The following is a 25,550-nucleotide window of genomic DNA, read 5'->3' as shown; positions in this document are numbered from 1 at the left end:
ACTTTTTGCTTTAAATACAAGGACAAATGTTGAACAGACTTGACACCTTCACAAAAAAAGTAGAAAAACTGAAATGTACACTATAAGCAATAATTCATTTAAGTGATTTTGCAATGAGATGTATTACTCTGTGGATTGCCCTCTAGTTTATAATATTAGATAATGCTTAATGCTAGAGAACTATGTTTTCAATCAATAAATGCATAGAGTAATTAACACTTCTCTCGATGTGAAACTATAGTTTGATATATATATGGCACTACATGAAATCTTGAACATCTTGGCTACATTAGGTGGTCATCACTGTAGTGCTCTTTTGTCATAGATGCTATGCCAATGATCTCAGTGTCCCCACAACTGGTCCAAACATTAGGTGGTAGTCATGGTAGTGCTCTATAGTCATAGATGCTCCTTCAATGATGTGTGTCTCTAAACTGATCAAAACATTAGGTGGTAGTCACAAGAGTGCTCCATAGTCATAGATGTTCCACCAATGATCTCAGTGTCCCCACAACTCAATCAATACCCACCATACCCTTGGATTCATTCTAAACAACTAGTCCAAACATTAAGTGGTAGTCACAGTGGTGATCTATAGTCTTAGATGCTTCTCCACCACTGATCTCAATGTCCCCACAACTGGTCCAAACATTAGGTGGTAGTCACAGTAATGCTCTATAGTCATAGATGTTATACCAAAGATCTCAGTGTCCCCACAACTCAATACCAACCATGCCCTTGGATTCATTCTTAGCCATAGATGTATTGGTGTTAGACAGCTGGGTGATGCCTGCTGTGTCTCTGCTACAATTAATTACTATACCGCTGCTTCTCATCTAGCATACTTTCAATGGTTACATATCTTGTCTGTTCACTTATCCATTGATGGCCGTTTCTGGTGTAGATAAGGCAAATTCAAATACTGTCTGAAACTTCTGGAGTTCAAGTCAACATCATCTTCTATTCTTCACTGTATAGAAAACCAAATTGAATTATGAGAAATGAGAACGTCTAACTGACGTCATATATAATGTTTCTTGTAATTGGTCATTTAAAGATTCGCCTATCGGTTTGATTTATTTCGTATCTGGTGATCATCGAGATCGTTTTTTTTTTTTTTAAATCTCGTACTTTTAGCAACATTTAATCACATTGAAATATATTTAGGGACAGTTTAATTCATCAGGTAATACTACAACTTTCTCATAACTATTAACAATGATCCTGTTGGTCAATTACCACAGCTTGACAGTATTTGCATTTGACAAAGGTTTCATAGTAAAGCTATTGCCACCAAATTCGATTACATTCAGTCATTCCACAATTAGATTTAACAAATAAATCAAATAATGAAAAAGAGGCAAATAAATGTTTGATATCCGTACTAATTTTGACACATGAACCCAAAAGAAAGTTAAACAGGACATTGGTAATAGATAATGGCTAAAAGTGTAAAATGGCTTTGCTACATCATGGAGGTCAATCTGTATTACCTCCATGGTTACATCAATTAGGTCAAGAACCTGTAATCACATTCCTTCTTGAATGGTACATCAGTCGATATTATTTGGAAAGACACTGAATATATGTAACTTTGCACTTCTTGGCGAATCGCTTAAACTTAGCTCTACTGACTTAGCTGTCGCAGATTTGGGTAAGAAGAAACAATGTCTCAAAAGCAGTGTAAAACATGCACAATGCATACCTGGCATAACATATGAAAATCACCAAGCTTTCGTAAGTGCTTGGATACAGCTGTTATATACACATCGCAATAGAAAGAAACATCCCACGGTGATACAGTTAATGATATCATGTAAGCATCTATAAAGAACAAAAAAACTTATTAATAAGCAGTTGCATCAATATAACTTTGTAATGCTATTTGGTAAGATCTACTAAAATTATACTAATGGCGAATCCCATGTTCGAAATCTGACTGTTAATATTTAACTAACATATTATGACAAGGTGATTTGAGAAGGTCTTGTAACTTGCGGTAGAAGACCAAACAATCCCGTTTATGAGTAATGAGACCGGAATAGATCCAACAGTGAAAATGCAGGAATCTTTTGTACCTTGTTTGAATATTGCTTTCCAAGTCCAACAGAGATCTCTGATCCAGTCATACCTACTGACTCTGAAATGATCAATGATATAAATTTTGTAAACGTAACGACGCGAAAACTGATATGCATATATATAGCTGTAACGATGATGGTAGCTCATTACAAATGAAAGTCTACCATTGATATGTTATGATATCAGTCTAAAAGCTGATATTTACAAATAACTAAAAAAAAAATGAAAGTTGATATGCAACTGTACAATGTGATCATTGCTTTAAGAGAGTTTTAGGTTTGTTACTATTATTTTTCACATCCATTCAAGTTAGGTACTCTCAGCTCCCATTTTAAACATTTCAAATATGAGTTATCACAGTTACAATGTTTCAAATGTACTCACCTTGACTTAACACATATTTTTTTCCACAATAATATGTCAATTGTTGTAATGAACATTACAAGTTGTCTCACTACCGTATTTGTTGATCCATGAAATGAGCAGTTGTGAGATCTCTTCCGTCCGACAAGCAGAACGGATTGGTTGTATATTGGACGCCTTTACCTCAGTATGAACTCCCGCCTGTTTCTAGCCTCTCATTAGCTTTCTTGTTTGATACCAGCTGAACAGGTGAGATGTGTAAAACAAATATTTAATGAAATAAAGTGTTCTATATGTAAGAGGCAACAAGATATTCTTTATCAATATAAACAATTTTAAACTGCTTTATGTGCATATGAAATGATACAGAATACTCTACACAGACAAATGAGGAAAAATGCAGAAAGTAGTTTCATGTATGAATCAGTTATATATTTAATTTCTAAAGTCCTTTGAGGTATTTATATTAGTACATTAATTATTTACCCCGCTTGTACAGCATCTCTTGCTGGTCTCTTCGGCCAGCTGCTATTAAAGCCTCTCCCAGTACTCTGTATGTGGCTTTACTGCCATTGCTGTGTTTCCAAGTCAACAACATCTGATAAACAGTTTCCTCGTGTCCCTGTTTGTTATAATCTGTCTCAATTATACAAAGCTTCTTGTCCTTTAGTCCAAGATTTCTACCTACACGTTTCCATTCTTTTGGAATATTCCCGGAGAGATCCTGTAAAATGATTAGAGTACATGAATATTGAGTGTTACACGAGTAAAACTATATCAGTTCTCTATCAAGTCCCCTGTCTAAAGTATTTAATTACGTTTGATGAATTGATTACAGAGTCAAGTAATATGAATCCATCGTGTTCCAATTATTGTTCATTTACAAACTGTACTCTAACTGACACCTGCTGTATATATATATATATATATATATATATAAATATATATACATATACATATACATACACATACACATACACATACACACACATATATATATATATATATATATATATATATATATATATATATATATATATATATATATAAAGCATGATACAGAATGGCAGAGTTAGCATGCGGGTCATAAGTCACTAAATTCCAAGAGTGGAGTCACTCAAAGGAGTTTGTGAATTTCCCCCAATAAGGCAACTACGGTTACTAGATCCACTGTAATGGTTGTCACTGGCTAGATGTCTCTCATATGCAATGAATATAATCAATAAAGATTCTCCCAACTCATTTGCACACGTCCAGAATGAGAAGATCGAGAACATAATGAAATAAAACAAAAATGGTGACAAGTTGTGAGTCACCACCCAACCGGAGTGTGTAGCACACTCAATTTATACACAAAAGATGTTCTAGTTGCACGTTGCACCATGTAGCCCTTGCATATTACTGGAAGGAATGGCAATGCTTCTGTAATTTTATTCAAAATGTTTGCAATGTCCTTGTTCTAGGCGCATTTCAACAATTCGACAAGGCGGTGAGAAGAGACGTGCCCGGTCAATCATTTGCATTGTGCATTTCCAACTAATTAAGTCTCTGAGGGAACAAAGGATCCAATGAACATGCTAATATCAATTATTTATTGGAACTTTTTGATCACCATAAACACTTCTTGAGGTAAAGAAATCTAATCATATAGAACCCCCCCCCCCCCCCAAAACTCATATTTACGTGATTGCCTTTAAGTTTGTACACTCACTTCAACTTTACACACTCAGGGAAACTGAGCTGGACCCAAAACTAGAATCTATGCACAAGAGAATGGTTGAAGCTGTGAAAATTTGTGCTTAGTAATTAATGTATTGTATGTAATCTCCAAAAGATGACTTATGAACCAACATTGTGCCGGTTGTATCCTTCTTGTGTACAAGTTGCTAACATGTGTGTCAGCTGTAAACATTTCAAATTGTTGGCAAAAGGCGCACAGTCAGAATTTACTTGACGCATTCTAATTTGTTAAGCTCTTTCACAAAACATGGCACGAAATCTTGAGGGCTTGGTCGTATGCTGTCAAATATCTTTATAGGTTACTGCATTCACTATTGTAACATTTCAGTCTCTTTAATCTAACTGCAGCAAGAACATACCTTATACTAGAGCACCAATGGTGCAGAAGCTCATACCTTTTCGAGCTGAAAAAAGTAGGGCCCACAAAACCAATTTTGGGCCCGTGAGGGATAACCCCCCCCCCTCCGTTAGCAGAATCCTGGCCACACCGCTGGCTATAATTCCTATTTTCCCCTTTAAATCCTATTTTACCCACTCTCTCAAACAATACCACTGGCCTACCCTATTAAACTTTCTCCCCTCTAACTTAGCAGACATAACAAGCACTCCCTACAAGACATAACTTCACAAGCTGCCTACATACCTCAGGCTCAAAGACTTCTAAGAATCGGCAAGTGCTGATTGGCTATAGGGCTCTCATGCTTACAGTTCAACAGTTAATAACAACTCCCAGTCCTGCTTTAATTCCACTAACAGCCTCTGCAGAGCGTAACCACAAATGTAAACAAACACTGCAGGGATTGGGAGACAAATTAAAGGAGCTTTGGCAAAAAGTGAAGGCTCAGATTTTTTTAAACAATGGGGATTAATTGTAATTAATTAACTTTTGACCAAAAATTTTTAGGCATCACCTTATTCATACACAATCCAACAATCATCAGTTCAACTTTGAATATGATCCATCAAAATCTTGAGGAGATTGAGATATTTGAAAATATTACAAAGAATGACCCCCGATGACCCCCTAAATGACCTTTGACCTCAATTTTCCGAACACCCCTCGTAACTCTCATCCCGAGGAACATTGTGACCAAGTTTCATTATAATTGGCCATACACTGTACGAACAGGAGCAATTTGAAAATATAGGGCCGCGGCCCGGGCCACAAAAGACCCCTAGTTGATCTTTGATCTCAAATTCATGAACACCCTGAAGGTAAAACTACCATAGCACTATCGTGACAAACCCTCAACATTGTACCATGGAATCTGTAGAAGAAGAAGCATTTTGCGTATTTCCACAAAATGGCCCATTACGGCCCACAGGTGACCTTTGGCCCCAAATGTTGGACCATCTCTGATGGCCCTATACCCAATGGTCCTTGTGTCCAAGTTTCATGAAATTCCATCAAACACTGTGCGAGTGGGAGCGGTTTTACCAATTGTTGACGGATAGAGTGATAGACGCCGCACTGTAACAATAGCTCACACCAGCATGCTGGTATTAGCTAAAAACTGAGGTATCATAAACAGCATCAGTACTAGATGGCAAGCATTTTAGTAGAATAAATCATGATGTAATATATACAAGCAAACCATGGAACTTGAAAGTAGGTATGCCTGAAAGGCCAGTATGGACTGTAAAGCACCAATTTATGTAATATGTTCTAAAAAGACTGTTTCCGGGACAACAGAATCTTGTACATGTATATTATTACCCTGAGACATTCTGTTCTGACTTCTGGATCAATGTTTTCCATGGGTTGTTTGACAGTTAGACTTTCATCACCAGTCTTCTTCTGTGACTGAGATATTCCTGCATCAACTACTTTATTAGAGCTGCTAGCTGCAGAATCTTCCACTCCAGCCTAACATCAGAAAACAAGAAAAATATAAATATATATATTACACATGGACTTTTTACTTAAAAATGTTTTGCAATAAGCTATTTTCAAAAGAAGCAACACGAATGCTGTAAACATTACTTTCAAGCTTACAAATTGATTTAATTGTCACCCAGTTGGAACTTTGAATTTGTTTCAATTCCGACAGTTCCCGCTTGTTTGGTAAGGGAGCCACATATTGCATTTCAAGACAAACATTTACTACGTGCCATTCACGATAACTTTTTCTAAACATGAGAACATGGATGCATTTGGACTTGACCTGCTATCAAATCCAGCCTGAATACACAGTGGAGGAAATGAGACAACGAGACCTATAGACCTTGTTAAGCAGATTGGAACTGTGTCCCACGATGGCAGTTACTATGATGTTATAACTTCCAACACTAGTAACAGTTCTGCGACGGAGTCTGGTGCTATTGTTTGTTCCTTTTTCTATGAAACCCTTCAGAAATAACATAATATCGTTTTCCCTTCCCTGCTCCTTTTCCGCTTTTCTTTTTGAACAACCAAATGCTCGGTACTCCAACATTTTCGACCAGCTTCCAAACAATCTCTGAGAGCAAGTGTACAGTTCATATGCAGAGAGGAGAATGTGTAACTTATGATGTGGCTGCAAGAAGTCATTTTGGAAGCGCCATCTTTACATAATGGCCGCCAACAGTTGGTTAGAAGAAGAAAAAACTAGAGCATTCCTGGAAATTTGGGGAAAGGTAATTTTGTTTAGTTATTTCACAGAGGGTGTAAGAATATTAGTCTCTACGATAAGGTCAGTGAAAAACGCCAGGGTTTAATTCTTCTTTAAATCTTGTGATTCAGTGTCTTAACCAAGTCATTTATTTTGTCACATCAATACATCAGTCAATGTTTCTCAATTCAAGTTAAGTCAAAGGTAAAGTTTATTTCATCAGGTTAAGACTGTAACAGGTCATTCGATTTTATCACAAGTCATATCAAGTCACAAATGTTTCTCAATTTAAGCAAAGCTACAGGTAAATTTTATATCATTCTGTCATGTCATTTGACTTTACTGCAAATCAAACCAAGTCACAAGTCAATGTTTCTCAGTCCAAGGCAAGTTGTAAGTCAAATTTAAAAGCAACTTATGTAGTCATACTATAGGTACCGTATAGGCATTAAAACACATCAACAGTTACAGGCCAACAGGTCATTTTTGTGTAGCTATGCTGGTATGCGGTGAATGGCATGCATCAAAGAACTCCAGCTGCATTGCTTTTTATTGAAAGTCACAATTTGGCCAATAACTAGACAGGAAATGAACTTTATAGTTAACCAGGTACTTTTTAATTCTCTCTCCCAATTAAATATCCTACATAGTATACATAAATATACACGTACTCATGAAATAATTTATGGTGAATGTTCCGCCATGGTTTAATGATACAATATTTGATTTCCTTCCATTTTACATTTCAATTCAGTATGCCCAACATCCAACATTGTCACTTGTGATCAGTATCTAACAGGCTCGCTTTTCTGTTTGCTACTAATATAGTTTTAAAGTCGAAATTATCAATATTTTGGAAGATATTCTGAGATGATCAATAGAATGAACTTTACCATCACTACAGCTGTAGATTCATTATAGCGTCTCTTCTTCGAGTGTGGGACATCTGCTGACTGTGATGGCGCAGGACTGCCTGAGAGGGATGATGGTGATATGTCCTGCAGATAAATATGATGAAATGAGGTTAGACACACAGTTAGGATATTGCTAAATATACCAGGTAAGCCAGTTAGGCTTAGTGAATCCTTATTTGCCAGATTAATATATATTTGATGTAGCAGTGCAGACAAGATTGAAAGTTTGACCACTGGTGAATTCACAAACTGTTCATGAGATTTCATACTTTGACTATGTTGACCTCAACAGACCTTTGACCTTTACCAAAAAGACCAAAGGAGTCTTGTATTTGAGCACCTCTATAGAGCAAGTATGAAGTTCATCCAAGCTTAACATATGTTGTAAGACTGAAAGGATACATGTAATTACTAAAGCAGATCCAAATTACATGTACAAACATGAAATCATATTGATTGTGTGGAGGTGAAAGGTCATTTGAGGTCAATATTAACTACCATGGTAAACTTCAATAATATAATGCTTACAAGGACTTTAGAGTTGATGACCTAAAATCACCTATGACTTCTACAATTAACAATTATTGTAATCACTTTGGTGAATCCACATGGAATTATGTAATGCAGCTCTCAACTTTTAGAGTTACCGCATTTTAAAGCTTTCCTACATTGCCTAATGACGCTTTCAATATGTAGCAATGAATTAAGTACTATCATTATCAAAATGCATTCACAAATCATGTGTGCAAGTTCACACATGCTTTATATCATTTACCATGATTACTAGGATTACAGGCCAAGCTTACAGGAGGAAGAAATTTAACATAACAAATTGTGTTTTTTTTATTCATCATGTCCCTTGTACAAACATCACATCCTTTAAAGTTATTTTTTATAATGATCACAAAGTTCAGAATTATCATTAAACTAGTGACTGCAAACTTGGGGAATCCCCCGCCACATTTGACTCCAAGTCGGCTGCAGTAAACAAAACTCACTTTGCCGCCTGCCCAATTTCCTTTAATTGGGTATTACAAAATTGTGGCATATTTGTGGTTATTTTCCCTCTGAATCCCCCACAGGGCTTTGAAATATATTCCAATGACATTGCTATGTATTTCTGTGCTGAAGCTAAAATAGCTACAAGAAGTTTCTGAAAGGTTTCCAGGCTTGAATCACCTGACACAGACATGAAATTCCTCTTCCTGACATGTGCTATTATTCTTCAAAGTCGCTACAAGGAAACAAGTCATATCTCAAAATTTACAACTTCTGGGGGTTCCCCCCTCCCTAGACACTCAATACTGCTTTGAAATGCATTCCATATAAGTTGATTTCTCTCTTTCACACATATTTTTTGCTTTTAAAATTGCTGTTTGGAAACATAGCTCAGCTAGTAAATGCAGTCAATTTGCAAAAAGCCAAGTCAGTTCAGTGCTGTTTTTCTCTCTCAAACGTATTTTGTGCTTTAAACTCGTTTCTCAAAGACAAAGGATATCTGAAAATGTTTGAGCTACCAGAGGTTGGGTCCCTGGACCCTTGCAAGGTCCCTGAGACACGCCATAGAAATGTCATGGTTCAAGTTGCAATCATAAAGCAAATTGCTGCTTTAATTGGTTAGTGTTTCGAAATGTTGCTCAGCTAGTCACTGCAGTCAATCACAACGAGCGGTTGGTCTTGAAGTCGGTCTTGAAATTGTTTAATATCCCGCTTGACAAATGGTGAATGTCCGACCATGGCTATATGATACATTTTATTATTTCCTTCCCAAATAATTATAAATTTCATTGCAACATGTGCAACTGCAACATCCAACATTGTGACTTGTGATCAGTACTTATCCGGCTCGCTTTTCTGTTTGCTACTAATATAGTTTTACAGTCGAATTATCAACATTTTGGAAGATATTCTGATATGACCAATAGAATGAACTTTACCATCATTACAGCTGTAGATTCATTAAAGCCTCTCTTCTTTGAGTGTGGGACATCTGCTGACTGTGATGGCGCAGGATTGCCTGAGTGGGATGATGATATGTCCTGCAGATAAATATGTTGAAATGAGGTTAGACACAAAATATTATATTGACTAGTAAACAGGTCACCATAATTGGACTTAAAAGTGATCCTTAATTGCCACAATTGAGAATATTTAAAGTTACACTGCAGACAAGATAGGAAGTATTGACCACTGGTGAATTCACAAGATTTTCATACTTTGACATCTGTTGACCTCAAAAGACCTTTCACCTTTTGATTCTTGAGACCTGACTTTTAGAAATTTTGTTGGGTTTGACTCCTGAAAACCTTAAATAATCTTTCACCTGTACAAAATTGTGGAGCAATTTTACTTATCATTTGGATAATGTACCATGCATATATTATCTCTTCCGAACTTAATGTTCTCAAGATACAGTACTTTTGATATTTGGACCTCAGCTGACCCCACATGACCTGTGACCTTCATCAAAAGTAATAGGATTCTTGTACTCACTATATGAAAGACACATGCTAAATACGAGAGCTAATAAAGTTTCCCATCTGGAGATCCTCGTGTTTACAAGGATTTCAAGATTTGACTACTGGTGACTTAAAATGAACTGTGACCTACTCCAAATTCTTTAAACTCTTTACAGTACAGACAGATATCCTACCATGCATACATAACCTCAATTGATGCCCATGTTCTGGAGATTTAAAATGTTCAAAATTTACCCTCTGCTGGCCCCAATAAGCTAAGTCAGTAGCCAAGATTAAACCCGTCCTTTTTTCCATGTTGAAATGCTAGATGCAATTCAAAGCACAAGAAATGTTATTATTATTGTTAAGAGTGCAAAAGAGTACAAAAGAAATTGTGTTGTAAGACAGGACAATGCCATTACCAGAATAGCAGATTTAATATCAATTGAAGGCAGTAAATGGGACTGTAAATTTTAACGCAGGTAAGTGCGGGGGAAAGAAAGCTCTAGGTGGGGGGGGGGGGGGGAGACATGCATTGTCAATCAATTGCATAGTGCGTTTCCAACGAACTCAGTCCAGGGAATAAAGGACCCAATGAACATGTTAATATCTATTAAGTTTATAGGAACTATTTGATCAACATAAACACTTCTTGAGGGAAAGAAATTGAATAAAACAGCAGAACCCCCAAACCTTGTCAGTACTAATTGCTTGCTGCTACTCAGTTTGCACACTCACAGAAACTCTTAGTATTATTTACATGATTGCATTGAAGTTTGTACACACACTTCTACGCTAAAAAAAACTGATGCTGCACCCAAGACTAGACTATATGCACAAGAGAGTTGTTGAAACTTTGGGAAGTTGTGCTCAGTACTTAGCAAAACTAATTGTATGTAATCTCCAAAAGTTGACTTGTTAACCAACATTGTACCGGTTGTATCCTTCTTATGCACAAGTTGCAAGCGTGTATCGGCTGTGTACATAACAAATTGTTGGCTAGAGGTGCACAGTCAGCATTTAATTGATGCACTCAAACGTGTTAAAGCTCATTCACATAAAATGGCACGGTTTCATGAGGGCTTGGTCGTATGACATAAATATTTAGAAGTTACTGCATTTACTATTGAAACATTTCGTCTCATAAATGAAAATAACGGCAGCAAGAACATACCTCATAAACAGCATCAGTACTAGATGGCAAGCATTTTAGTAGAAATAAATCCTGATGAAATATATGAAAGCAAACCATAGACTTTGAACACAAAAGTAAGTATCCTGTAAGGGCCAGTATGGACAAACTGCAAAACACCAATTTGTGTTATATGCTCTAAAAAGACTGTTTCCAGGACAACAGAATCTTGTGTATGTAAATTATTACCCTGAGACTTTCTGTTCTGACTTCTAGATCAATGTTTTCCATGGATTGTTTGACCGTTAGACTTTCATCACCAGTCTTCTTCTGTGACTGAGATATTCCTGCAGCTACTAATTTATCAGAGCTGCTAGCTGCAGAATCTTCCACTCCAGCCTAACATTAGAAAACAAGAAAAATATAAATAAAATATGTTAACATGGACTTTTAATTTTAATTTTATTTGATCCAGTGTTGCAACCAAGTCATGTATTGTTCTCATAAATACACCAGTCGATCTTCTCAAGTCAAGTCACAGGTAAAGTTTATTTCATCAGGTCAGGTCTATCCCAGGTCATTGACTTCATTGCAAGTCAATCAAGTCACAAGTCAATGCTTCTTAATTCAAGTCAAGTCACCCCGTACAATTGATTTCAATATGTCTAGTCTATCACAAGTCATTTGACTTTATCGCAAGTCAAATTAAGTCACAAGTTAACGTTTCTCAGTTTAATTCAAGTTACAAGTCAAAATATAAAAGCAACTTTAAACACATGGAGGTAAATGTAGTTGCAACGATCTACGATTCTGAAGCCTAGGCCAAGACTCCTCATGTAACCATAACATTGATACGACTAGGCCTAGCCTATTCAATTCTGAATGGTTCCATCCATAATGGTGCATAAACGTACGGTTGAGGTTTGTCGGAAAAGTTTATCTTAACGCTGTTCTTAAGAGCGTACTCAATCGGTATCCAAAAGTCTAAATCAGCAAGGCCTATTGTAATGCTAACAAAAGGAAACTAGCAACCACTGCTGCCTGTGGAAGCACTCTAAACCTGGAAGCAGACTCAAGCTCCGCCATCTCTGCATATTACTGAGAGAGAGGCAGTCAAGCTGTGGTCATGCTTTGCTGATTTCAATGAGTGGACAATAGACGATCACACGCCGTCATGACGGCGATTAGAATTGGCAATGGCCCCTTATACTCATGCTATGGGTATGGGCATTACAATATTAATGATGCAATATTATCAGTTGCAAAATATTCATTCTCAACATAACTTAATTGTAGTCAAGGTTTCCCAGATGATATGCTGGTGTCAATGCCAAGTTTGCTGAAGAAAAATACCATACTAAATTCATAGTCCACACCAGAATCCAGCAAGTTCGGATATGCCAAGAAAACAGTTTAAAATGCTCAATTTTTAGCCACTTCTGCAATACAAAACATGTGTCTACCTTTGCAAGTACAATGCACATGTAAGAACAAATAAACTTATTACTTGTTTCAATTGGGCAGAGTATTTACTTCCAATTTTTATAACAAATTTGTAGTGTCTACTCTAATAATTTCTATTAAAAAAATACCATTAAATTCAAATCAAGTCACAAGTTATTGTACAAGCAAGTCAAGTCATATCAAGTCACTGTTCATTTGTTGTCAAGTCACATTAACAAGTCAAGAAAAATGTGAGTCGAGTCTGACTCAAGTCACATGAAAAACAATTGACATGTTCAGCAATGAGGAGAATATATCATATGACAGCATAACAAATAGCCAGTTCCATCAGATAGATTCAATCTGGTCACTAGCAAGGAACAAAAAGGACACAATTTCAAGTTTACAATATGAAACTCAACATTTTCATGTATTTTTATGTCTTTTTCTGATCATCATAACTGTGTAAGACCTTTGTGACCTTTTCATTCCATCTTTGAAAATTGCAAAACTTCATCTAATTGTTTCAATTTGTTAGGTTCCACTCAGTTCTTACTCTGAATACACAGTTACCAGTACATTATACATGCTATTCATTACATTCCTCTCATTGCTAAGCTAAAAATAAAAAGCAGTGCTTTTTCTGGCAGTTTGTTCACTAAATTAACCCTTCCTGTAATTCAATCATTATTGTTTCTGCTGGTTTCATTCCTTTTTTCTCACCATCAAGATTTTAGTTAACCACATCTTTAATGACAATAATAAAAACTATGGCACGACTGTAAATTTATGTTAATTTCAACACAGAGTTTCTCTTTCATACTTGCATTCAGTAATTTATTGTTAATTTAACAGATTTGTTAACTGATAGCCTACCGCCTTCATCAAATGGACCTCGCTTCCTTCTTACAGGCAAATTACAAATTACATATTCAATATCAATCAAGAGACTACTTCCTTCTGGAAATCAAGGTATGAGATATGAAATGAGTAGAAAGATCTTCTATTATAAGAAGCTATTTTGACCACAGGAATGTTCCAATTAAACTAATAGTAACTGTAATATATTCCAAACATTCTTTACCTTAAGAATAAAGCGTAATTCCACAAGGTCTGCTCCCTGCCCAGCCTCAAAGTGACATTTACAGTTGTGCCTCTCCTGTATACCTTCCTTGATGTTTAGCACAAATGTGCAGAAACCTCCCCTGGAAGTGGCGACCCTTTTGAAAGATATTTCCTGAAATGAGAAAGGTGAGTCTTAAACATTATTTTTGTAACTACTCACAGGAATGATTGCTATCCTATGGTATAGTGCTTGATACACCAACCTAATGGTAGGGTAATGTTTCACGGGCAATTACTACTAACAAGAATCAAATCCTCCCAGTGGATATATACTTGAAACCCAAATACTCAAACAGCTGATTTTGAAGGGAATTGTACACAGTATACATTATTGACATAACTTCTGAAGAAAGCTGTTTAAAATCCTTTCCACAATGTATGTCCGATCTGCAGTTGCAGATAATATCTTGCCACTTGTTGGGGATTTGATGACCTGAAACCTTGTCCCTTGTATTCAGAGCAAATGAAAATTTGGTGGTAAAGAGCTGTTTTTTACTTCTTTTGCTAGAAAGAAAACAAGCAAGGGGTGTAAAAATGTTACTGAAAAGAATTGATCTTCTCTGAAGAAATATTCATTAGAACTAGGTCTAAGTAGCTGTGTTCACCATGTGATATATGTCAGTTTAGATTTTTTAAGGGGCTGGACTGATTATTTCTGGCCCATTAAATGTGAAGATGTTACATTCAGAAACTATTCCATGTCTGTTTCATCTGGTAAGAGAAAATCCATGTGTTTACTGGTTAAGTGGTTAACTTGTTTTGACTAACTTTACTAGCAAAGGAACCTACAACTTGTTGTTCTGAAAGAACTAATGGACTAGCTTCTACTATGTACACTTACTGCATTCACCTGCAATGTTAGCAATTTAAATACTTACACATATTAATACAGCTTTCGACACCTATTTTAGCTAACTGCAGACCTGTCAAACATCATCAAAGCAATCCACAATGCAAATATAAACTTGAAAAACTTCTTATTTTCTTACAAGGACATTTGGCTTCCACTATATATGTTAGGAACTTGTTCTCACAACTCTGCTCAAACTGCATACGTGGTATGACATTTAACAAGATTCCCTTTCTTAAATATTGCAGTTATAAAGTTTTCAGGCTTCAGATCTTTTCACCTCAGATAACCTTTAACCTACCGTAAAAAGTTTAGACTTATTGCATAGTACCAAAACACCCAATTCATTATGCATGTGCAGAATTTAGTTTCTTAATTTTGTAGAATTTAGTTGAAGTTACGTTTCTTGATAAATCCAGTGTTTATGGTTTTTACATTTTGAACTCTGCTGACCTCTGCTGACGTTTGGCTCCTTAAAAACCATTAAATACCTAGCAGTCAGAATGCGCAGCCACATACCAAGGGCTGTGAGTATGATATTTACCATCAATCTTCAGTCTGCAACATCATGCTTTTCAGGATTTGTGGGTTTTGACCCTAAAGTACCTTTTAATCCATCACAAGCTATATTGCTTGATATACATCTTCTGCCAGATATAAATGATATTTTGCAAACAAACATTAACTTATTTTGCAATATGTAAAGATGAAGTAACATGACTTAATTTAAATATTACCTTTCTTCACTATTTTGGATGTTACGTGCAGTTCACACACTCAGATATTGCTCATTGAACTGTCTAAATTATGTGAAATTTAATAGTTTACAATTCATAAATATTATTATAAAAATATATAAACAATGAAAATATTAAACTTTTGTGTGATTAGAGTCCACCATACCTTTGTTTTGTTTCCTTTCTCGCAACAGCTCCAATCTGGTGGCTCTATGCTGACAAAATGACATGTCAGGGGCAATTTTCCTTGTTTAAAAAATACTGCAGACTGTTTTACCAACACAGAAACTTCATTTATGCTGACAATCTTCAAACAGAGAAGGGAGAAAAGAACCAAAAATGGGGTAGAAGAAACAGTTGACAAGATACTACAGTTATCAATATGTGAACTAGAGCATCAAAAGGCATTGTTCTCACCAGACTTATCATTTGAACATTTGTGTCTCAATGAATGAACCTATTTGGCACCTAAGTGTAGGTGCCAGCATGTTTTGTAACTCGTCCACCTTCAGACACTACCTGAAACAACTGAGTGTTTGGCTGGACTGTGCATGCGTAGTAGTATTAATGCTTGATTTGGCATTCTTTTCACTTTCTCTGAGTTTCAGCTGGACATGTGTATATATTAACAAAGGATCTACTATCTAACCACAAACACAAATCTTGTTGAGATCATTCTTGATTCGTCTTTTGCAAACACGTTGGTTCAACGATCTTCTTACTTTTACACATTAAACCAATAGACATTTTCCATTAAGTATGTGACAGAAATCACACACTAACATCCCACGATATCACACTTGCTTTAGTCGATTTAAGTTACAGCGCTCAGTTATGACTGGAAGGGGAAAGTTAATACGCAACCCATTAACTGAAGAAGTAACCTCCACTTTGGAAACGATATCAGTCAACAGTTAGTTGGAAAAAAGTAGTGACAAATCATGTCATACGACACATACCACGTATGGAAAAGGGGCAAAGGGGGGGGGGGTACACTAATCATATCACTTTAACTGAGCTCAACAGAAGGCTGGCACTGACCCAATTGATACAGAAATAAAGAATGGTGTGGCAATGGTGTGCAAATAGTATAAACAATTTATTTGCGGAACTACTAAAACTTACCATGACTTAAATTATTTCAACTTCATGAGCAAAAAGAAAAAGTTTAATCCCACAAAAGCTCACAACATTTCAAATAGAAAGAGTAAGACACAAAGTCGTTGCATAAATTTGAAGAGTTTGACATCTGGATCTCCATAACCTCACACACACAGTAATGTGTGTGAGCTATTAAAACAGAAAACACAATTTTTTAGTGGTTCTGATGCCTAAACATATTCATGGTGTGTTAAGCCATACATGTTAATATTTGGGTCATCCCGAGTCAAATCACGGATGGCTGTTGCTGCACCCTCTCGATAAAATCACACATTTTTATGTATGATTTGAACACCATAAAATAAGCATATTCTGAAGATTTTAGTTGCATTGCTTTACAATTGGCCGATTTATCATACTTTGAAATTCTGCAATTTGTCGCCATCGTGGCATTTTCTTGACATTTCTCAGCAATTAAACATCCCCCGTATCATGTTACCTAAATATGCCACTGATGCAAACCATGGAGCATTTGGTTCTTGTCTTGTGTTTGAAAGCCATACCTTGCAATTTGATGAATATTAATGAAATAAAGTTGGAGACCTCATGAAAATGTTCTTATTATGTACCAACATACCAGTATCGACTAAATTTTATGTTAAGCCCGCACAATCATTAATATTCATGAGATGAGAACCAAGAACAATAGGTCATATTTACAGACGATGGGGCATGTATCTACCAAGTATCACATTGATTCAACTTGTGGTTGTCAAGATATTGTGTTTTCAGCCATTTTTGACCGCCCCCCCAAAAAAAACCCACCCAACAATAAGTATGAGGTAAAATTGGTGTTGCAGAGAACATTTACATATTATGTAGTTACATGACCATGCCAAGTAATAATCATATTTGGACATTTGGTTGCAGAGATATTGACTTTTTAACTAGAAAGCCAGTAGGCTTATTGTGATTTCTTGCCAATTGAGATTATAATCCCAAGCTTTCTCATTGTTGGTTAATATGATCAGCAAGGTTATTTCACTGACTGTGGAACTACCTACTAAATATGTTAACTTACCATGTTTACTAGCTATTTTTCGCAAAAATCAACTCAAGCCCTACCCCGTAATAAATGTGCATAATATCACATTGAACATACATTATCATGTACCCGCTATCTACCAACACCTTCACACAAAGTATGATTCAATTCTAAAAATGTTTACATTTGACCCTGTGACCTCATTATATTCATGCAATGAGCACCAAAATCAATAGGGCTCTTCTACTTACTATGGCACATATATGTCTCAAGTATGACTTCAATCAAACTTCTCGTTGTTCAGTTACCGTGTTTACAAGCTATTTTTGTGAAAATAAAATTAAGCTATGCCCTCTTATAAACATGCATAATATCAACTTTAACATCTACAGCACCATGTTCTCACTATCTACTGTACCAACACATTAATACCAAGTATGAATAAATTCTGACTTTCGGTTGCGGAGTTATTAGCATTTGGAGATTTTCACATTTGACCCCATGACCTCATTATTATTCATGAAATGAGCTCCAAAATCAAAAGGGTTCATCTACTGGCTATGGCCCATCTATGCACTAAGTACGACTTCAATCCAATTTGTCGTTGTTCAGTTACCGTGCTTACAAGCTATTTTAGTGAAAATAAACTTAAGCCCGCCCCCTAATAAATATGCATAATATCAAATTGAACATGTATAACCATGTACCCGCTATCGACCAACATATTCAAACTAAGTATAAATAAATTCTGATTTTGGTTGCGGGAGTTATTAGCATTTGAAGATTTTTACGTTTGACTGCGAGACCTCATTATTATTCATGATATGAGCACCAAAATCAATGGGTTCTTCTACTCAGAATGGCGCATCTATGTACCAAGTATGAATCCAATTTGCCGTGGGCGTCCACACACATATACACACCCAATCACCATCGCATAGATTCCTTGAGCCTTCGGGCAAGAAATCATAAATGATATGGCAGGCCCTGCCCACACATTAATATTCATAAGATGGGATGCAAAAACATCTGCTCATCATAGTGCATCTACAGTCTATACCAAGATTCTACTTGTGTTTGTTGAGATATCGTGTTTAACAAGCTGTTTTCCATGATTTCCCATTACGCCTCACCCAAACATAAATACTAATGAGGCAAACAATGTTGTTGCAAAGAACATGTGCTTACTAATTAGTTACATCACCATATCACGAATGAACAAAATAGGACATACAGTTGGAGAGATCGTGACATTTTAAGAATTTTATGTTAAGCCCCGCCCACTCATTGATATTCATGATTTTGAAATTGCAAACAATAGAGCATATCTACACACCAAAGGGAATATACCTACCAAGAATAACATTCATTCAACCTGTGATTGTTGAGATAAAAACACCCACAAACACCAGCATGATTGCAAAGGTTACTGAACCTTCAGCATCGTAACCAAAAATCACATCTTGACTTCTTGATAAATGTAAATAATAGCAAATATCAACACAACCCACCATTTTATCTCCCAGGAATCCAAATGGCAGCCAATATCAACAAGTGAAGATCCTCACCTTTTCACCCCCTGGTAGTTCCAAGTAATAGCCAACATGAATTTGTGTTATACTTTCAGTGGATGACAGATCTTTAGCAGCATATAACACAATATGTTTGCCTTCAACTATTTCATCGCCAATGTCAAATTTCTCCCAGCTGAAATTTTTTAATTTGATCACACAATTTCGCTCAGTTAGTTCATAAGGTGTGTCCGGCTGAGGTCTCCACAGAGGCTGGGTGCCTGAAGAATCCAGATGAAACAGAAAGGTATTTTATATTTATTAATAATAATAAAAAGTTCTAATAGGTTGCATTTATATGACAGATAGATTGTATTATGCAGGAATTAGTCTACAAAATGCAATGACTGAACACTGTAAGAGACTGAGTTCTATCATAACTAAATACAACCTATTTGTATAGGTGGAATCAATTTAAAAGCGATACACATGCATTTAAATATACCTTCTTCATGATGGCTGCTATATATCTGTGCGTTCCATTCACACCCTTTCTTGAGAACCAAGCAGTGAGGCAACGTCAGTTTTACTGGTTTCAGTAGCTTCAGGTTACTAGGCAGGAGCTCAACCACAACTGATGAATTACTACTGAATGATAGATCAGAATCACCCTGGAAATTATACGGAATAATTCTCATCTGGATTAACTGATCCTTCTCCAGAGCACCAGGAGGTATTTCTAAGCTGACACCGGTATCTGGAAGCTCTAGCACTCCTCCATCCTTGTTGATCAAAAGCTCCATTTGCAGTGGATTGGAAGGTAAGTTGTCTGCAATATAAATAATCAGACAAGTTCAGGGACATTCAGCAGGAGTATTTTACAATATTGCTTTCAGTGAAGAGTGTTCTCCTTAATGGTCTTTTTCTTTGCTAGTATTTGTAATATATGAGGACACATATATGTGCTTATTTGTCAAAAACTATTATTCCTCCATTTATAAAATTGATAATGTATATATATATATATATATATATATATATATATATATATATATATATATATATATATATATATATATATATATAAATTGAAATATTACAACCTCATATGCATTAAACTTTGATCTTTTTTTGCATATATCAGTTTCCAAGTTTATATTGTTGTCACTTAAATAACTAAACAGAGAAGTCTACAAGCTAAACTATTACACATAGTTCTTTAAAATACTCAAATTCAAATTACTCACAGAGGATTGATATTTGTTGCTGATGTTGTTCAAAGTAAGATTGTTATTAGTATTACAATTCTTTACATAATGCTAACAAACTTGAAAATGTAATACTCAGCACTACTGTGACAAAACCTCATTATTTGGAACATAACTATGAAATGGCAAAGTTGACATGAGAGTATAGGCACACCCTCCCACTTTCTAAGGAATGACTAACAGTAAGTTAACTACATCATGCATGTAAAGAAGTTAAGACAATGATGTGGATAGTTGTTTTCTTCAGAGCAAACCCTTTTGGTGGTTTACCCTTTCCCATGCTCCATGGGTGGTTGTTCCACTGTGTCATTAATACCATGCAGCCATACTGACACCATTATTTCAGTATTTTTTCTTTAACCTGATGTTAACACTAGTTACTACATGCTGATTGTAATAGTTCATCATTAGCTACCACTGTTAATCTTACTGCAAAGACTGGTATGCCTATCGTTATGCTATGATGACATTCAAGTCCTACTAACCAAGGATTTATAATTATTTTGCACAGTATAATTTGAATTTCTCAATGTACTAAAGTTTGTTGTCAAAATAAAGCTTTGGTTTCTTAAAACTAGGAGAACACAAATAGGATTTCATAGGAAAATCACCAATTATCTGAGGTAAAAGAAAATAACACTTTTTGGATAGAAGAAAACAGTCTCAAAAGACTAGTATTGTTATAACGTTTTCAAAAGTTGATTGATCCTGTACTAACTTTACTTTAAGGTCAGCCTCTATAGTTTGCTCCCCACACAAATATATTATTGCGCAGTTAGTAAAATGTAATGAAAGGAAAGGGCTTGTAGGACCATCGGTGCAAAGAACGTCAATAACAATACTGAGGATGAAGTACCTTCACTCATCAGCAGAAATCCAATAATGAGTGAAGAATTAAATATGTATGCCAGCTTAAACTGTGATTACAGGCTATTGTATGTACTTCAGCATTTATTCTAGAGTTACACGGATTGCTTTGACAATAACAAAGAAATCCTTGTTAATTAAACATTAATGGGTGGTTGTTCCTCTGTGTCCTTGATACCATGCAGCCATACTGACACCATTATTTCAGTATTTGTTTCTTTAACCTGATGTTAACACTAGTTACTACATGCTGATTGTAGTAGTTCATCATTAGCTACCACTGTGAATCATTGCAAATACTGGTAATTCTTGTTAAATAAACATTTTAAGTTTGTAAATGATTGTTCCTATCAATACCAGAAACTCACCAGAGATTGGTTTCAGTGATGATGATTTTGCTGACATCCTCCCCGGTAATCTAAATTCCATCTAAATGAAGATTTCATCAGACAAGAAAAGACAAAAATACCAATGGTGAAAAATCAAACAAACCTGATAGAAACTACATCATGATGCCTTGTCATATTTTTTGTTTATTTAATGAGGTTGCTGATGTAGGTCAACTCAATAAACTTATAACAAAACTAGGATATCACAAATTTCAAGCTCTATTTGCCAATACATCAGAATACTTTGATAATCACTTATCACTAAAAGAACTTACAATATACAACACAATGATCCAAAATCCAGACCAAACAGCTTTCTGATATTGGCTAAAAAGTCAGATGTTTTATATAATAAGAGATATTTTCCTGTTTAGCTTTAGAATAAATTTTGACAATTGCTGACATTAAAATGACATATGATCCCTGCCAAAACTACTACAAGGATAATATTCAAGAGGGGGCACCTACCTACTGTACCAAGTATGAGATTCACTGACACTAAAAAAAAACACTATATAGGATTCAGATGACCTCTGACCACCACAATAATGAAAACAGCCAACTGCTTTCCAACAGAAATCTGCATGCAATGCTTGATATACCACGGTGGTTTATATGTTTTAGCAGACATATCTCTCACAAACACACACCCAACAGAATCACATATACTTTTTTATAATTTGTTAGGGAATAACCAGAAAGCCAAGAGGCTTAGATATTCCTTGCCACATTTACAGTGTATCAGAACATTTACTGACTTCTGTGCACAGACGTTTTTATACTTAATAGGCTGGATCCACATACCAAGTGTGAAGTTCATCCAAGTTTTACTTTGGGAGCTAATATTGTCACCATGAGTGACATTTGAGTACTCAATATGGTTGAGCCACATACCATGTGTAAAGTTCGTCAAAGCTATCCTTTGACTTCTGGAGTTATCAAAATGACAATAATTTGGAATTTGACATCTACTGACCACAATTGAAATTTCCAAATAACTCAAGCAACCAAGAACTTACTGAGGGGCACCCACATACCAACTATGTGATTCGTCAGCCAGAGTAATTGAGTCTGCTTGTTTACATCAACAGATTTTGCCTCTTGTTGACCAAAGTTGACCTTTGACCTCTACCAAAGCTGCTTTATGGAGCACCTAACACTCAAGTATGACATTTATCAATGCTAGTGATGTCCAGTAAGTTTGTTTACAATGTTTCCATATTTTGTCCAAAGGTAAACTCAAATAAAATTTGACATTGCAAATAAACTTAAGCAGCCAAGAGCTTTGTAACGTTTATCAACATACAGAGTTTGAAGTTTGTGGACCACACGCTTGGTGAGTTATTGTGTTTACACACTTGTTTTCTAATAAATTAGCTACATCCGAGGACACCCTTTATTTCAACCCCTTGTCAGGACAACGGATGACTATTGTCCACTATTGGTTGACTACTAGTGACATAAATTTATTTTCCCATGTCACCACTTCTTAGGCCGAGACATACATACACGCCATCACCACGTCATAGGTTCCTTTTGCCTTGACGAAAGAATCAAGAATAGAGCTAAGCTCAAAGAGGAGGTTTTGCTGGTTAAGCAAAGGAATATCAGAACACAATCTGAAAGGAATGACAATAATTTCAACAACCAAAAAAAATAATGCATCTCACCGTCCATTCTCCAGTTGTCACATTTAATGTGTGAATTAAGTTTGCTCCAATGATCCATTCAACTGAAATGAATATAAGTAGATAACAATAAGACCCTCAGCCACTCTCACATGGAATATTTTATTGAACACATTTTTGTATACGTTGCCACATTTCTCTGTTTTGAGGATAAAAAAATATTTCAAAGTTACAGGTTATATTATAGTTACAGGTACTAATTCTTATCATATAAATTGCATCACGATCAACTTAGTGAATACCACAACGTTTTGCACTAACATAATCTAAAACATTTCCTCCCTCCTGAACAAATAGAGCACTAATGCAGTTATTTAATTGTGCATAATCCATTTCACTATAGTAATTTATTTAACTCAGCTGATCATGTTCAATCTACTTTACTGCTCTACACTCATACACACACACACACACACACAATGTAACACCTTCTTGAATTGCAGTCTTCACACTTCCTTGTGATGATTGCTATCACTGTTAATATGTCTAGTTCTGTATGAAATAAAGTTTTCTGATTTCAGCTTGTCCAAGCTATTATCATAATCTATCTCGCTTAACTGTTGATACAATTAGTACCATTTTGTGGGCTAAAAGCCTTAAGTTACATTTTTTCAACATACTGGACAGAGCTACATTTCTTACCACTATGCAGAAGCAGGACTAGAATGAAACAGCTTAAAATGTGAGGCTAAGTTATTGTACCACATACAGAGGAATATCTGTTACATCTAATTACAAAGCTCTTGTTATTCATGAAATAGAATGTATGTTACCTGAAATGTTTCGGGATTGTAAGTTATTCAGATCTTTTTCATCTTTCACAGCCACCGGTGGACTTGGTAATAGTAAACTGAGAAAAAAAAAAAGAAAATGTACGATAAAATATCTCCCACTTTGCTGATTTTTATTAAGAAAAAGAAATAAATACAATTGTTAGATAAATTAACATAGAAAGAATTACGTAGAGGGCATAGGCCCTTAATTTTCAGGAAAATGCTTAGTTTTCTACAATTATATATTATGATAAGTATTGTATTTTGTAAAAGGAGAATTGAGACCAACTCTTGGAATCACCTATTTACACAAGATTTTCCTATTGGTGACCTCAAATGACCTTTGATCTCATGTTAAGTAGGGGGCACCTATTAACCTAGTGTACATTTCACAGATACTATTATAACTATTGAGTAGGCTGGTTACAAGGAATTCAGTTTTGGAACTGGGGAACCAAGATATCTGAGCTCTCCTGATAGTGAGAGCAGTTGAGAACTCACTTTTTAAGAGTAGACCTTTTAACTGGAAATTTTTTAAGACAAAAAATATATATATAATGATACTTCATACTTTATAATAAGCAGATCAAAAAGACAAATTATGCTTTGTCCACAATAACACTTCTTAGGCACTATGGGTGGAAGGATGAAAAGTATGGACTTTGCCCAATATTACTGGTCATGGGGGGGGGGAGGGTACAGAAATAAAAAAGGTTACCAGTTCACCAAATGAGAATGAGCTAAGCTTGTGGGAAGACAAGTGAGCAAGGGGTAGAGTAAATTATGACTAGGTAATCTCGTAGCAGCAGACTGTCAGAAAAATCAATGATGCAGTGAGAAAGCCAAACCTTTTACATGGTTCCCATTGTTCAAAGAAATCAAATGTTTGGAGATTTTTCTGCTGAATGTTCTTCGAATAGCGATTTAGCTCTATAAATCACACATTGCAATAGATCGTTATTTTCAATATCACATAGAACGAAAGCTCTAGTTTGGTTTGCCAACTTTGAATTATCCTCACCGTGCTACTTCAACCTTTTCATTGTTGATAATGAATTTAATGAGATCTTTATAATCTTGTTCAATCAGCTTCTGGTCCCACCGATTCACTTCAATAGCCCTCAGGGTATTCAAAACTCCCAGCGAGACATCAGCCTTCAAGATCAGGGCTTTCTCTGTAATTTTTTCCACAACATCTGAAAGCTTCAGACGTTTGATTGGAATCTGGAGAATAATTCACAGATATTTTAGTATGTCAACCTGAAATCAGTACCCAACAAATGGAAAACATAAACCTAGAAACCTGAAGAGAGACATTAAGATTAACTTTGTTTGCTAGTGAAGATATATGAACATTGTAATATGTGCCATGTAGTGCACAAAATCAGCTAAAGTTGTATTAAAAATGATTCACACATCTCAGAATGATCTGTCACTGTATCATACCTGTAGATCAATTCATATCTTAGTCT

At 35.7% G+C, this 25,550-nt stretch overlaps 2 protein-coding genes across 24 annotated transcripts in view; both read right to left on the bottom strand.

The window, feature by feature from the left end:
• Window positions 1–76: 76 nt before the first annotated feature.
• LOC139977164 (uncharacterized) overlaps window positions 77–25,550 on the bottom strand; it is a 371,700-nt gene continuing 346,226 nt past the window's right edge. For 15 of the 23 annotated variants that reach the window (XM_071986361.1, XM_071986354.1, XM_071986364.1 and 12 more), the window contains 14 exons: window positions 19,599–19,922; window positions 19,151–19,374; window positions 15,603–15,743; window positions 13,809–13,961; window positions 11,531–11,680; window positions 10,405–10,473; window positions 9,628–9,729; window positions 7,670–7,774; window positions 5,903–6,052; window positions 2,932–3,169; window positions 2,467–2,686; window positions 2,079–2,140; window positions 1,706–1,824; window positions 77–970 (listed from right to left, as the gene is read on the bottom strand). In XM_071986361.1, coding sequence (XP_071842462.1) covers window positions 2,664–2,686; window positions 2,932–3,169; window positions 5,903–6,052; window positions 7,670–7,774; window positions 9,628–9,729; window positions 10,405–10,473; window positions 11,531–11,680; window positions 13,809–13,961; window positions 15,603–15,743; window positions 19,151–19,374; window positions 19,599–19,922 — 1,679 coding nt within the window. In that variant the 3' untranslated portion in view covers window positions 77–970; window positions 1,706–1,824; window positions 2,079–2,140; window positions 2,467–2,663. Of the gene's footprint in view, window positions 971–1,705; window positions 1,825–2,078; window positions 2,141–2,466; window positions 2,687–2,931; window positions 3,170–5,902; window positions 6,053–7,669; window positions 7,775–9,627; window positions 9,730–10,404; window positions 10,474–11,530; window positions 11,681–13,808; window positions 13,962–15,602; window positions 15,744–19,093; window positions 19,375–19,598; window positions 19,923–25,550 lie in introns of those variants that run through there. The other 8 variants (XM_071986357.1, XM_071986351.1, XM_071986355.1 and 5 more) reach the window with 8 other exon arrangements.
• LOC139977181 (uncharacterized) overlaps window positions 24,171–25,550 on the bottom strand; it is a 30,919-nt gene continuing 29,539 nt past the window's right edge. Inside the window, exon 7 of the mRNA XM_071986417.1 lies at window positions 24,171–25,302. Within this exon, the coding sequence (XP_071842518.1) occupies window positions 25,096–25,302 (207 nt within the window). The 3' untranslated portion in view covers window positions 24,171–25,095. The remainder of the gene's footprint in view (window positions 25,303–25,550) is intronic.

This window comes from Apostichopus japonicus, chromosome 12, assembly GCF_037975245.1.
Source record: "Apostichopus japonicus isolate 1M-3 chromosome 12, ASM3797524v1, whole genome shotgun sequence".
Taxonomy (NCBI): domain Eukaryota; kingdom Metazoa; phylum Echinodermata; class Holothuroidea; order Aspidochirotida; family Stichopodidae; genus Apostichopus; species Apostichopus japonicus.
Note: the sequence above shows the minus strand (reverse complement) of the source record. Positions and strands in the feature narration are given on the sequence as shown.